Source organism: Phascolarctos cinereus, unplaced genomic scaffold (assembly GCF_003287225.1).
Source record: "Phascolarctos cinereus isolate Bilbo 61053 unplaced genomic scaffold, phaCin_HiC Scaffold_726;HRSCAF=1367, whole genome shotgun sequence".
Classification (NCBI taxonomy): domain Eukaryota; kingdom Metazoa; phylum Chordata; class Mammalia; order Diprotodontia; family Phascolarctidae; genus Phascolarctos; species Phascolarctos cinereus.
Window position 1 is genome coordinate 52,869,380 of NW_027556098.1, and position 15,992 is coordinate 52,885,371.

The 15,992-nt window shown below is 35.6% G+C and overlaps 1 protein-coding gene across 4 annotated transcripts in view; it reads right to left on the reverse strand.

The window, feature by feature from the left end:
- Nucleotides 1-15,992, reverse strand: part of ITSN1 (intersectin 1) — a 279,339-nt gene that overhangs the window by 158,442 nt on the left and 104,905 nt on the right. For all 4 annotated transcript variants that reach the window (XM_020995909.2, XM_078146543.1, XM_020995907.2 and 1 more), the window contains 3 exons: nt 10,138-10,400; nt 8,159-8,308; nt 7,441-7,581 (listed from right to left, as the gene is read on the reverse strand). In XM_020995909.2, the coding sequence (XP_020851568.1) occupies nt 7,441-7,581; nt 8,159-8,308; nt 10,138-10,400 (554 nt within the window). The remainder of the gene's footprint in view (nt 1-7,440; nt 7,582-8,158; nt 8,309-10,137; nt 10,401-15,992) is intronic.

A 15,992-nucleotide genomic window follows, 5' to 3' on the forward strand; every position in this document is an offset into this window, starting at 1 on the left:
GTGTACTTTCTGAGATTAATCCTCATTGTTGAAACAGAATTGACCTTGAGTCAGAGAGGTTCCTGCTTGTGGCTTCTCTGAAGTTGCATTTATTAACTTCTGCTTTAATGGTAGTCAATACCTTTAACTCCCATCAAGTAACAACTGAAAGAAAGCTGAATTAATGATTTCAATAATTCAGCAGGATGGAATGTGCACATTAAAGTATATTGCATCTTTTTGTAAGTTGGTTCAATAACTGAAGCAAAATGTTTATATTTAATCAGACAATCTTAGGTCTTTCAATGTTCTGTAGTTAGAAAACAAATCAAAGAATGTTCTTTTTATCAACTATGTCCAACAACTATGTCAAAATGTCCAACACCACTATTTTTTTTTGCCCAAATAGAGTGGAGATAAGGTTTTGACATAATCACAAAAACATACAATTTAAATTCCAGCCAACTTTTTTGTGATTGAAGGAAAACATTTCCTATTGATTGATTAAGTGCCTATGTGTATCAAGTAAATTTAATGGTAACTTTTTGCGCAACCTGATATACAACATATTTAGAACTCTAATTTGTGCTATTAAGTATCCGCTGTGATTTCCAAACAATACAGAAAACAAGACAAAAGTTCAAAGTCACTGAGAGGTACTATTTTCTGTTCAAATTATAAAAAGTTTCATATTTAATCAATTCTTGTTCCTATAGAAAGGTAAGTAAAATTTCTACCCATCTTTCCTGCCTCTAAATCAAGGGTTCTTAACTATAAATTTCAGAGAGTTTGTGAAGTTGGATGGGGGAAAAAATACATTTATTTCAACATAATTGTTTTCCTTTACAATTCTATGTATTTAATTCTATGCACTTAAAGACATTATTAAGAGAAGGAGTCCAGAGGATTCACCAAATTGCCCAAGAGATTTATGACAAAAATGGTTAAGAACCCCTACTCTAAATGAAGACTAATCTTTGGCTAAAAGCCAGTCAACACTCTCAAAGCTTTTCAAATCCATGATTACTAAGAATAACGTCCTACTGAAATCATGTTGCTGACTTTTAAGGTTTTAAACATGATTTTTAAAGACATGGTCTTTCCTTACAGTCTCTAATTCTGAATTTGTGTGTACTAAAGCATGGTAATATTTTATTTAGATGCAGGTTCAAACATTTGCATGACTACCATACATCCTGGGGTTTTGGGGATAGTCATGAGGTTAAGAAAGTATACTTTAACAAGCCTTTGTAAACAAAATATTCTGTGTCAAGTCATATAGGCAAATTTGCCCAGTTGAATAGACTGGTGTCAGTTTTTAGATATAGGATAGTGCCAATTTTTAAATAATGATAATATACTTGCACAATGGGCATTTGTCAAGAGATAGTCACTAGTGGAAAATTAAAAAATAGTCATCACCCCTAAATTTCCTAACTATGTGTTCATCAGCAGGTAAGGAAAAATATAACAATGGAGGAAACTCATATTAATATGTATATAATAGTCATAATAACAATAACAATACTGGACATTTAAGGTTTGAAAAGAGCTTTTAGAGACATAATTTCATTTTATTCCTATAAAAAACAAACCTGTGAGGTAAAAGAGGTAAGGTAGGTAATAGAAGTTTTTCAGGCCCATTTAACACATTAAAAAATCAAGGGTAAAAGAGATTAAGTGACATACATGGTCACAGAGCTATTACATGTCAGAGGTAGGATTTGAACCCAATTTTCTTCTTACTGGAGATCTAGAATAATTGCCTCTGAATAAAGCTGATTTATTTTCATATGCAATTTCCACATAAAATAAAGGCACTTTAAAAGGCATTCTATGTGAATCATTTTCAGATCCTTTTTCTGATTAAAGCTATGCAATTGCTGGAAATATCAAGACACAAGGAATATAGATAGATCTTCAAGAAAATCATGTTGGTTTCTTGGTATTTCTTCAACTGCCAATTCTAGAAAGTTGCCTAGATATTTTATGATGCATATCCATTTCAAAATAAGGTCAACTAAAATTAATTTGGTCTTTCTAAACCATCAAGTAACTTGCAGAAAAATACTAATGTGTGAAAGTAAGAATCAATCTCTCTCTCTCTCTCTCTCTCTCTCTCTCTCTCTCTCTCTCTCTCTCTCTCTCTCTTTATCTCTCTGAGGAAAAAAGAAAAAACTCTAGAACAATGCTACTGTCTTAGATGTTAAGATGATAAGTAAGAAGAAGCAATACAACCTAGCACCCCATAAAAATCTAGCAAAGGCACCAAGCAGATGAATTCTGATCAGGAAAACCAAAAAAAAGTCACAGTAGTCATTTTTCTAGCCCAAGGCAGTTTAGAATGTTATGTGATGAGGAGTATTCTCAGCGTACAAAAAATGAAAGAGGCCATCAGAACTCACTGAAAATTGGAATTGGCTGACTTCATAGACATCAAAAAATAATAAAGTAAAAAAAAAATAAAAAAATAGAAAATGTGAAATGTCTCATCAAAACAACTGAGCTGGAAAATAGACTGAGGAGAAAAAAATTTAAGAATCATTGGACTAACTGGGAGGTATGACCCAAAAAACCCCCCCAGAACCTAGACACCATATTTCAAAGGAAAGAACAAATTATCGCATCAAAACTGAGAAGAGTGAATTCACAGCCAAAGAACATGAAATGAAAGCAATATTAGGAGCTATTTCACCCAACTACAATTAACAATCTAAATGAAATGGATGAATATTTGCAAAAATATAAATTACCCAGGTTAACAGAAAAGGAAACTGAACACTTAAATAATCCTGTGTTAGAAAAAGAAATTGAACAAGTCATAAATGAACTCCCAAAGAGGGGGAAAAAACCAGGATCAGGTGGATTCAAGTCTAAACATTTAAAGAATAATTGGTTTCAGAGCAGCTAGGTGGTGCAGTGGATAGAGCACCAGCCTTGAAGTCAGGAGGACCTGAGTTCAAATCCAGCCTCAGATCAAACACTTGACACTTATTAGCCATGTGACCCTGGGCAAGTCACTTAACCCCAATTGCCCCCCCCAAAAAAAATCCAAAAACAAAAAATTTAAAGCAATTAGTTTCAATACGTAAATTATTTTTAAAAATAAGTAAAAAGGGGGCCTTACAAAATTCTATCACACAAATATAATCTTGATACCTAAACCAGAGAGTCAAAACAGAGGAAAAAAAACACTATAGACCAATGGATATTGATGCAAACATTTTAAATAAAATGTTAGCAAGGACACTATAATAATATATCACAAAGATCACACCAGGCTCCACTTCTACCAGGTTTGCAGGGCTTTCACTATTTAGTTTCACTGTTAGTGAAATTATAAACATAACTAACCATATTGATAACAAAAAAGATCATATGATTCCTTCAATACATGCAGGAAAAAAACTTTGGCAAAATAAATTTATTCCTGTTAAAAGCACTAGAAAGCATAAGAATAAAAAGTGTTTTTCTTTGAAATGGTAAATAATAGCTATCTAAATGCAATGGAGCTATACCACAAGCCTTTCCAATAAGATCAAGGGTAAAGCAAGGATGTCCATTAACACCATTACTATTCAATCCAGTACTAGAAATGCTGGCTGTAGCAATAAGGTAAAAAATTGAAGAACGGTCAAGGAGGAAACAAAACTATAACTTTTTCTGGATGATGTTACAAAGAACAGCATGAAATCCATTAAAAAACTAACTGAAACTATCAACAATTTCAGCAAAGTTGCGAGATATAAAATAAACCCATACAAATCATCAGCATTTCAATGTATTACCAATAAAATCCAGTAGGATATATTATAATCAAAAGAACTATACACACATAAAATACTTGGGAGTCCACCTGCCAAGATACATAGAGAAACTACATGAATACAATTACAAAACACTTTTTACACAAATAAAGACACCTAAATAACTTGAGGAATATTAATTGCTCATGAGTAGGCAGAGCCAATATAATGAAATTGACAATAAAACTTAAATTAATTTACTTATTCAGTGTCAAAGCAACCAAACTACCATCAAATTACTTTACAGAATTAAGGAAAAAAAATTCATCTCAAGGAATAAAAAGTCAAGAATATCAAGAGAATTAATGAGAAAAAAAGTGAGAAGGAAAGAGGCCTAGCAATATCATATCTCAAACTATACTGCCAAACTATAATCATTAAAATAATTTGGTACTGGATAAGAAATAAAGAGATGATCAGTAGAAGAAATTAGAAACGCAATATACAGAAGCAAACACACACAATAATCCATTGCCTGATAAACAAGCAAACACACACAATAATCCATTGCCTGATAAACCCAAATATCCTGGCAATTGGGCCAAAAACTCAATATCTGACAAAACCTTTTTTGGAAACAAGAAAGCAATCTGGCAGAAATTATAGACCCGTGTCTCATACTGCATACCAGGTAAGCTCCAAATGGGTACATAATTTAATATAAAAGGTAACATCAAAAGCAAATCAGAACATTATGGAAGAAATTACCTGTCAGATCTAGGGATAAGGGAAGAGTTAATGATCAAACAAGAGACAGAATGGGATACAAAAGGTAAAATGGGAAATTTTGGTGAAATAAAGTGTTAAAAGATTTTTTTCAAACAAAACCAATGTGATAAAAATTAGAAGAGATAAAAGAAACTGGGAAGGGGGAATCTTTGTAGCAACTTTCTCTGAAAATGGTCTAATTTCTGGGATATATAGGAATCTGAGTCAAATTTAGAAGACTAAGGGCCATTCCCAAACTTATAGTCAAAGGATAGACAGTTTCCAGAGGAGGAAATCCAGGCTATCAATAACCATATGAAAAAATGTTCTAAAGCACTAATAACTAGAGAAATGCAAACTAAAACAGCTATGTAGTATCAACTCATACCAATCAGATTGAGAAAGATGACAAAAGAGGGAAATGACAAATGTTGGTGAACAGATCCAGATGTTCTGGAAAGCAATTCAGAACTATGTTAAAAATTATTAAGCTGTGCCTACCCTTTGATCTAATGATACTGCTGGGAGGGCCCAAGAAGATCAAAGAGGAAAAGGATTTATAAGTACACAAAAATATTTATCCTGGCTGTTACGTGATAGTAAAGAATTGGAAACTTGAGGGGAGGCTGTACATGTTATGGCATATGAAGGTGATGAAATATTATTGTGGTATAAGAAATGATGAAGAGGATGGTTTGAGAATGAACTGATGCAAAGTGAAATGAACAGAATCAGGAAAAAATAATTTATATAACGATATTAAAAAGATAAACAACTTTGAAAGACTTGGCAACTCTTGGTAGTCACAAATCCAGGACTATGATGAGACATGCTACCCACTTCTGATAGAGAGATGATGAACTAAAAGTACAGATTGATACTTATTTTCTTTTTGGATTTATCTAATGTGAGAATGTTTTTCTTCACTATACATATTTGCAACAGGTTTTGTTTTTCGTGCCCTCTCAATGGGTACAAGAGGCAAATGAGAGGGAGAAAATTTGGAACAAAAAATAAAATTAAAATAAAATACAGTGAACACTTTTCTCCATCATACATATTCAAGACAAAGATGAAACAACATAATTTCATATTTTGATTGATTTGTCTTGATTTGGAGTTTCATTCAAATTAGTATGATAATGAAAAAGTCTTTCTATTCAGACACATCTAAACCTTCTGCTTGTTCTATTGTGGGCCATATAGATTCATAAGAATGGATAAGGAAACGACTGTAAAACCTAATTCTATTTTCCTGAAGACTGATTTGGGAATTATATGTTAACAAGTGATTATGCTTTAAAAAACTATGCATTTTAAAAAGTCACCTCTTGAAACTCTGCCATAAGATAAGACTGATAAAAAAAAAAAGACCTCTCAACTTTTAGATAAATACTTGTATTCTTCTAAAAAGTACCTTTTAAGATAGGTCTTGCAAGAAACTTGTTATTATTAGCAATGACTTCTTCCATAAATCCTTATAATAAAGGCATTGGCTCCATTTTACAGATGCTGGACACTGAGTAATTACAGGACTGGTCCAAGATAAATATTGGGGTGTTCTGACACTCAGTCTGGTAACTCCAAGTACTTACACATTTAAAATTAAAAAGAATTTCTAACTGCTTTTTAAATTAAAGGTATGGGTACAGATAACTCATTTAGGAATTTACTCTTAAGTCCTAATTTTTAAGCAATGCTTTATTGAAACAGATCATGGCAATATACCTATTTATTGCCATATCCATAGGAAGCTTTTCAGTTTAAGAAGGCCTTTCCTTATGTTAAACCACAGGATATCAAGTCAGCCAGAATACTTTAGCTAGTGAATTCTTGTTTTGAATTTCCAAGTGCTATTGAAAGAAGTTCTTCAAGCCCTTTTTCTCTGGGATTCTAGCTTCCAGATAACATCTTCATTACCCTGAACACTTCATCTCCATGTATATTCCAACCATTTAGTTATTGTCTTGACGACAGAAGTACAGGAGATTTCCTAGGTCTGTTGGAACAAGAGTAAAACATTTGCTAGCAAGCAAAGTATGAATAACATACAAAGTGGCAGATTAAAGCGTACTGCACTGGCCATGCCACCAAAGGTGTATCTCAATCTGAATAAGGATATGCTCAAAGACAGGAAACCTGAAGTACATTATATGACTGCCTTGCTTTAAACATGAGATTGATGCGAACCCTGAATCAAAGAAATAAGGAAAGGTTGGGGGGGGGGGGGTAGCACTAATGAATACTAACCTCATCCTGCCAAATCACAGAGAGAACGCAAGAGAACACTGGCTCTCTTCCTTCTCTACTAGAGGATCCTAAACTGAGTATGTGGGGTCAGAATAAGGACTCACTACGATGGTGGGGTACTATCAATTTAAATAGCACTAGAGGAGATCATACTTTATGACCATATCTAAATGGAGCAAAGTTATGGTTGTCTCGTAATATAGTGAAGTAGTGGAGGAAATAGATCCAGTATTTCTTTTAGATGTCCTACTTATATTTCAATTAGGATTATAATAGCAAAATAGCTGACATTTATTTAACACTTTAAGGTTTATAAAGTAGTTTACATATATTATTACATTTGATTTGATCATTTGATTATTACCTGGATATCATGTTATCAGTGTCCTAGATTATAAATTACTATGAGCTGTGAAAATGCTACATCTATATCTATTTAACCATATTATATAGCTGATAAAATCAATCAACTGGCCACCAAGTATTTATTGATTTAGCCTATATTCCAGGCTACAAATAACTGAGGTCCTTTAAGATGAAATGTAAGGCATCAGCTATATGAATTTGATGTCTGCTGGACCACAACATTTACTCACCGTGACTGGTTCTGAAAAATAAAGTATTCAGTGGTCAGAGGGGGCCAGATATTGAATGAAAAGTCATAAAATTCAGTTTCTAAGTAGGCAGATTTGCTCACCTGTAATTGTTGCTGTAGGTGGGTGATTTCAGCAATTCTAAGTTCTCTGGATTTGTTTGTGCTTTCAATTTCTTGCCTTTGCATGGCTAATCGACACCTGATATCTTGAAGTTTTCCTTCCAGTTGATGTTTTTTATCATTCTTCAACAAAAGACATAGCAAGACAGAATTATAATAATAAGGCATTTCAAGTTTCTAGAAGTTTAATGATCATGAAACAAAAATATTAAAATCTAAAGATTCTAGAAAATAATACAAGAAAAAATAGCTCAGTTACTGATTACAGATAGCTTTCCCACAGTGCAATCCACACTCCAAACAAAAGTGATCTGGTTAAGGTTCCCCAGGCTTGGCCTTCCATGCCTCTGCCCAGACTATCCCCCGTCCTTAGAACGCTCTCCCTCCTGATCTCCACCTTTTGGAATCCCTAGCTTCCTTCAAGCTGAGCAAGCAGCACCTACTTCAAGAAGTTCTTCCTAATGCACCCAGTTGTTATCACATTCATCTTCTAAATCACTTTGTATTTATTTCACATACATTCTATATGTACTTATCTATGAACATAACACATCTCCCCAGCAGAATATAAGCTTCTCAGTGCTAAGTCAATAAATATTTGGTGATTAAAGCAGCACATGACTGACCAACACAAATTCTGCTACCAGTTTTAGGGCTACATCTCAGAGCAATTACCAAAGCATGACAGAATGTCACTTACTAGAGCTTCTAATTCAAATTCCAAAGTCTTTTTCTTTGCCTTCAGAACAACTATGTCTTCTTGCTCTTTGTTTCTTTGATTCAACAGTTCTTGCCGCCGATTCCGTTCCCACTCAAGCTGTCGTTGTCTTTCAAGTTCTCTTTTTGCAGCCTACATTGCAGAAAAAAGTAAGTAGGGAGGGAGAAAGAGACACAGAAACAGAAAGCCAGACAGAAACAGAAACAGAGAGGTAGAGGGAAAGAATGGGAGAGAGGGAGAGAATGGAAGGGGTGAAGTGAGAGAGACAAAGGAAGAAGAGTATAAAAAGGAGGGATAGAGAAGAAAAGAAGAAAAAGGGAAAGAAAGAAGAAGAGGGAAACAAGGGAGAAAAAGAGAGATTTGTTTTGTTTCCTATGATGTTATTTCATGATACAAACTCCATTTTCAGAGTTGAAGTCATTTTTAGCCAAGTATACAAATTTGGCGAAAATGTCATATACAAATTTTGTGACCATGTAGAAAATGCATAAAGATGTAGTACAGCAAGAAAAAAATGGCATTTCTCTTTTGAATATTGAATATACATTATTTTTCCATTATAAGGAAATGAAACATATAAAGAATATCAAATAAAGCTACATTTGCATACAATTAGAGGTTACTGGCATCATATTTTGCTTAGGCCCCAGTAAGATATAAAGTCTTCATACATTTTATATATTTGATACTAAGCAAAGACAACATTTTTTCTTCCTGATGTAGTTGACAGTAAGGGAAAAAACTAAATTCATTACAAGTTTGAAAGAGTCCCTTAACCAAAATTATTCTTAACTAAAACTTTACCTTTTCACCAAACTTTCAAGACTATTTGATATTGGCTGAGATATCATCATCACAGATTTAGAGCTAGAAGGGACATCTAGTCCAACCTTTTCATTTGGCAGAAAAGGAAACTGAGTCCCCGAGAAATTAAGTGAAGGAGGTAAGAAGTGGTAAAAAACCTCTCTCACTCAAAATTCAGCAATTCTTTCCACAGGGCAAATCCACATGGAAATATCCTGTATTTACTCTCAGGAAAGGAACTTGAAACTTGAAAGCTAAGAACCATCATTTATTGTTTATGTATGACAATATGTATGTAGGATTACAACATATGTACATCCACACGATATCTACTAAACTATAATTTTATCACTGCAGATACTACTTTCACTGACACATTTTAAGTCTTCCTAGATCTTTTATGGGTTGTTAGTTCCAATATATTAATTACCTGATGACCAACCCTGTCTAGAAATGAGCTTCTCCAATCTTAAGTTGCTTCTCTGATAACACAGTGTATCACTGGACTAGATCAAATGAGATAATATGAAAGGATTAGCACAGCACCTAGCACATAGTAGGTGCTTAATAATGCTTGTCTCCTTCCCTACTCAAAGTATCACTGCCATATTTTAGGAAAGGACAAAGATACATACTTATTTTATATGTATGTGTATGTATATGTATAAATGTATGTATGTACGCATGTATGCATAAATAAATCCTACTCTGCTGCCTCATCATAGTGTGGAAATGATTCTAGGTTCACAGGTGCTATACCTGTGAAGTACAAGCTATGGGAAGTCCTCCTAACCTAATCAGAATATGGCCCTGGTTGCAGGCAGTCATTCATGGACCAATATAAACTATATTCAGAGAAGCTGATCACTGGAAAATTAACGAGGTAATGAATTCTTTTTGGTTATGGCAGAAAACCACCTACAAAGATATTAAGGGGTACCATTCACTATCAGTGAATGAAATAATTTATCTTCAAAGTACCAAAATACTATGAAAACAAGGGGAAAAAATTGGCTTCATAACTCCAGAAGCTGGTGTCAAGAGAAGAATCAGAATCATTTGGGATTTTTTTAATAGGTGAAATACACGATGACTTTAAATTTTATTTCATCTACACAAGCCACGCAACATTGATGAGCAATTCAATAGTCACTTACCTCACGTCTTTCAATTTCTTTCCTCCTCTCTTCTTCCCTCTGACGTTCCAGTTCCCGCTGTTTTTCCAATTGTTTTTCCAGCTCTACCTGCCTTTTTCGCTCCTGTTCCTGACGTTCTCGCTCTTTCCTTTCCTGCTCGGCCCGTTCGAGCTGTGCCAGGCGCTCCTGCTCTTTACGCTGCTGTTCTAATAGAGCCTGTCTTCTCTTTTCAAGTTCCAGATTGCCTCGTTCAAAGTTTTCCCGTTTTTTATCTTCAAATGTCACTTTAAATTAAAAAACACAATAATTTTAAAAATACACTTTTTAATTAAACATACTGGTTTGAAGAAAGAGAAAGTCACTAACCTGGCAATATGGAATATACATCAGAACTATGAAACAGTAGGTCCTGATTAACAAAATTAACTAATGACATTACAGCTGAAGTTAGTTCAGATATTTTGGGTTTTTGCTATTAATTCAAAATTTGACAACCACCTAAGAAGCTCTTTAATATGCTCAAATCATAAGAAGGAGAAAGGCTATCTAAGAGATACTTTTGAAACATCTATGTGGAACAGAGCTTTGGACTTGCAGTCAGAAAGTCCTAAGTCCAAATCCTGTCTCAGACTGAGGACTTTCTGACCACAAGTCCAAAGCCTATCTCAGACATTAATTGTGTGACCATGAGCAAGTCATATACAGCTAGGTGGTGCATTACCTGGAATGCCAGACCTAGAGTCAGAAAAATCTTGGTTCAAATTTGGTTTCAGGCACTAACGACTTGTGTGACTCTGAGCATTTATAAAACGAGCTGGAGAAGGAAACAGCAAACTACTCCAGCATCTTTGCCAAGAAAATTTCAAGTGAGGTCACAAGGAGTCAGATATGACTGAAATGACTGAAGAACAAGGAAAGTCACTTAAAGTGATTTGAGTCCCAGCCTCAGTTTCCCCATTTGTAAAATAAGGATAGTATCTGCTTCACAGAACTATTGTGAAAATTAAATGAGATAACATATGTAAGGGGCTTTGCAAAACCTTAAGATGCTATAAAAATGTTAGCTATTATTACTATTTTCTGGTTTAATCTACTTTTACAGATGTAAAAAAAAAAACAACTGAGGAGACCAGAAAGGTTAAATGATTTCTGATATGCCACAAAGGTAGTAACAGTAGTAGCGCTGGGATCTGAACCTTAGTCCTATGACTCCTGAGGTTCCACTAACCTCTATTACTTCATCTCTCAACTTCGCTACTGAATTTGCTATTCTCACCGGTGGCTCTTCTAAACATTTTCATCTATTCTCAAGTCTCTACACAGCAATGCTCTCCCTTGCACGCAAAGCACTGAGAAGTTTCTGGTGCTTAGTGATGCTTGTTCCCTCCCTCCCCTTTCTCCACTCCCCACTCACCCGAGGACCTAATTTTGCACTTCACCAAAAACAGAGGTCATTTGACAAGAGCTCCGTTTTTCCCTCTCTTCTTCATTTCACATCATTCAGACATCTTCCTCCACCATCTCATCCTTCACCCTTGTCTCATACAAAGAGCTGTCCCTTCTCCTTGCCAAGGCATAGCCCTCAAAATGCACCCTATATCTCATTCCTTCCCTTCTGCACCAGCAGACTGGCCCATTTATCATTCCCACTTCTAATCTTCAACTTCTCCCTATCAGTTCCCTGATGTCTACAAACACACCACTATCTCTCCCATCCTTAAGAAACCTTTACTTGATCTGATCATCCCTGCTAGCTACCATACTGTATCTGTCCTCCCTTTCTTGGTTGCACTCCTTTAAAAATCTGTCTACACTAGGTTCCTCCACTTCCTAACATTTTAAGCCCTCCACAAACTGCCCTCTTACCACCTCACTCACCTGAAATTGCTCTCTCCAAAGTCACCAATGTCTTAATTGTCAGATCTAATGGCCTTTTCTCAATCTTCACCTTTATTAACCTATTTGTAGTATTTGGCACTGTTGACTACTTCTGGATACTCTCTCCTTACTAGGTTTTCTTGACACCACTCTTGCTCGGTACCCTCTGACTGCTCCTTTTCTGTTGAATCTTCATCCAGATCATGCTCACTAATCATGGGTTTCCCCCAAGGCTCTTCCCAGACAAAGGTTCAGTTACCATCCCTTAGGATGTGATTCCCAGATCTATAGATCCAGCTCCAATCCCTCTCCTTAACTTTAGAACCGCATCATCGAATGTCTTTTGAACATCTCAAACTAGATGTGTCCTGAAGGCACGTCAAATTCAACATATCCAAAATAGAATTCATATTTCCTCCCAAACCTCCCCTTTCTCCTAACTTTCCTATTACTGTCTAGTGCACCAGTTACATAGGCTTCCAACCCTGGCGTCATCCTTGACTCCTCATTCACTTCCCTCCCACACATTGTACATGCACATCATCTTTCATCTAGATCCCTCTCTCTCTACTTACACAGACACAACCCTAGTTGAGTCCCTTATCAACTCTTGCCTAGATCACCACAACAGCCTTCTAATTGTTCTCTCTGCCTCAAGTCTCTTCCCACTACCATCTATCCTTGATTCATCTACCAAAGTGATTTTCCTAAAGAACAGGTTTGATTCCATCACCTCTTCCACTTAGTGATCTCCAGTGGCTCCCTACCATCTCAAAGATGTTTGGCTTTTGAAGACCTTCATAAGCTAACTCCTTCTTACCTTTCCAGTATAATAACAACAACAACAACAATAATAACATATACTTTATTCTTCTCGATATACCCCATAATCAAGCTACATCGGCCTACTTGCTGCTCCTCACACTTGACCCTCCATCTCTTGACTCCCACACCTAAAATGCTCTCCCTCCTCACTTCCTCCTCCTGTCTTCGTGGTCTCCTTCAAGATATCTTAAATACTACCTTTTGCAAAAAGACTTTCCTGGTCTCTCCTTATTCCCAAATCCACCAGTGCCTTCTCCTTTAAATTACCTTCTATTTGTACTGTATATATCTTGTATGTCCGTTAAGTAGTCTCATGTTGTTTATTAGAGAGTGAAATCCTTGAGAATAGATTCCATGTTTTTGTCTTTGTAGCCACAGTACTTAACACAATGCTGGACGTGTAGTCAGCTCTGAACAAATGCTTATTAACTGATTCTCACATATGAAAAATTAAATAAGTGTTTACTGATCTATTATGATGTATACCTCAATCAGGGTCTAGAACTTTTATATCCTTTTAAAAATGTAAATGCTGTAATCAATGGTAAAACCACTGGCATGTCTTAAGGATCTCAGAAATTTGAAAGACTCCAAAGATTCCAACTATTATAGCTGAGCTTGAAGGAAAATTTTCAGATAAGTTGTTTAATTCAAATTACTTTTTTAAAAACTGGTTTGACATGTGATTTCATCAGCACAGGGAACACATCAAGTAGGAAAAACCCTACAGTAATAAGGACTGACAATTTGTCTATAAACAATGATCTTAGAGAGTTGGCTACAGTTACTGAGACATTACGTGATTTGTCCAAGGTCACACCTACTAACATGTCAGAAGCAGGACTAAAACCAAGACCTTCCTACTTCAAGGCCAGCCCTCTACCCACTATACCACATTATGTATCTGAGTGCTTTACCTCACAAAAATTAAAATTGGAAGCATTTACATTTTATTTACAGCATTCAGTAGTTCAATATTTAATAGAGGGTGCTCAGATTCAGAGTTATTCTGAATGCACTATCTAGTGATCAACATGCTATTAGGTATACTATCAGAAGTAACTACACTGATACTACATGTTATGACACCAAAGGACAAAAGGAAATTGCAGCTAAATGGAAGGAAGGCTCACAGGTTCTCCTTGAAGAAGCAAACAAAAGAGCTGGCAGATCTTGCACCCAAAGGCAATAAACATCGCTTCAAGTAACCCTTAGTCATTTTGTCTTGCAGTGCTTATAATGAGTACTAATAAAAAAGCCACTATGAAGATAATTGCAACTTGAGCTTGAAAATCTGCTGCAGAGAATGGAGACATAAAGAAAATCCACGTACAATTTGACAAGGTGCTTCTTTTGAATACTTTACTACTAGGCAACATAAATCCAAATATGGGCACAGAGAAGGATGGAAAAAAATATTGGAAAATACAGTTTATGTTTAAGAAATGGAAAAGACCAAAAGTTACAGACAGTAAGTATAGCAGGGTTCTACATCTATGTGTCATGAATATCTCTCCAGGCTCAAGAGTTGGGACAATCTGGGCAAGGTAAACACTGAACATTACCAAACAAGTAACTGACTACATTTTAACAAACAGGAAAAGACTGCTAACTCATATGGGATTCCTATGAGAGTGAGTTGTCTGGCTCAATCACTCTACTACTTGGTAAGAGCAACAGTCAGTCTCCAGTCAGAAGAATGAATGTAAGAAGATGTCACCACATATAATTGTTACAGCTGACTTATTCAGGTGATCCATCTGTGTCAAAAATGGGAAATGGAAATAGGAAAAGATATCGATATTGTTAATTTAATATTGTTAACCACTGTAATGCAGTTACCACAATTAGAAGGCCAAAAGAGCTCAGGTATCATTATACATACCAAATCCTTGCTCTCCTTGCTACATGGATAAACACAGCAGCTAAAGCAAACAACAATTTATAATGTAAACCCATTTTTAAAACACCACAGAAGATCACTCCAGCAAAATTAAAGAAAAGCTATTTTCTATAATCTTTTCCAATCCCCAAACTTCACAATAAAGCAATTATATTCCAGATATGGACCAATTAGAGTTGAATACATAAAAAAGGAAGACAACCTCGATACAAGGTAAAACTTCATGAATTAACATGGAATAATTTTAATAGAGGTTTTATTCAATGTGCCCTGCTCCTGGAACCCATTACCATGACCACAAGCAAGTCTGTAGGCTTATAGTTCAAGTCCTAGTAGGGAATACCCATGGCAGTGCTTCGGCATGAACACACATCCCACCAACTCTCCAAGAAGTGACACATGTGTATTTTATTCAGCCCTTTCAAGAGACAGAGACAGAAAGAGAGAGACAAAGACAAAGAAAGAGTGAAAGAGAGAATGGAAAAGTAGACTGACTTGAGCAGAACAGAAGACATGCATGACGCTCAGAGACATAAGCTAGATGGCAACAAAGATTAGACTTGAGGAAACCATTTCCCACTTCTCCCCTCCCCTAGCCGGGTTGGGACCCAGACACAAGATGAAGATTTGAATGTTTAATTTATATGGCAAGGTCTTGCACACCACCCTATGCAATCAGCATTTCAGTATTAAGTTAGAAACCATCTGGAGCGGTTTTGAAGGATAGGGAAACAGGGAAATAGGAAAACATTCCTATTATATTTGAGGGAAACAGACTGAAAATGCAGGGAGAAGTGGGGACTCCTCTGTTCCTTCAAATTACTTTGGGCAATGGCTTGGGCCTGGCTGATCCCTCTATCTCTCAACATGAGAGACTAAAACTGTGCAACAGTTCTCCCTCAGAGGCTTATGCAACAGAGCAAAGGGAAGAGGACAAATGTGAATGAGTGACAGTTAATATAAGAGAAAAGGCTAGTATAAAAATCAGATTATATGAAGATAAACCCAGGGAGAGGATCATATAACCGGAGGGAAGAATTAAGTAAAACTTCAGAAAGAAAACAAAGAACATTGAACAAATATTGCAACATGAAGAAAAATGAATCAATATTGCCCTCATGAAAACAAAATCTTATGAACTCCCCAGACATTATGGAACAAGAAAAAGAAGAAATAAAACTCATAAAATAAGAAACTAGAATGATTTTAGGGTCAGAGTACTTGAGGCAAAATTAAAAAAAACAATGAGCAGAATAGAAAAAAAAAATCA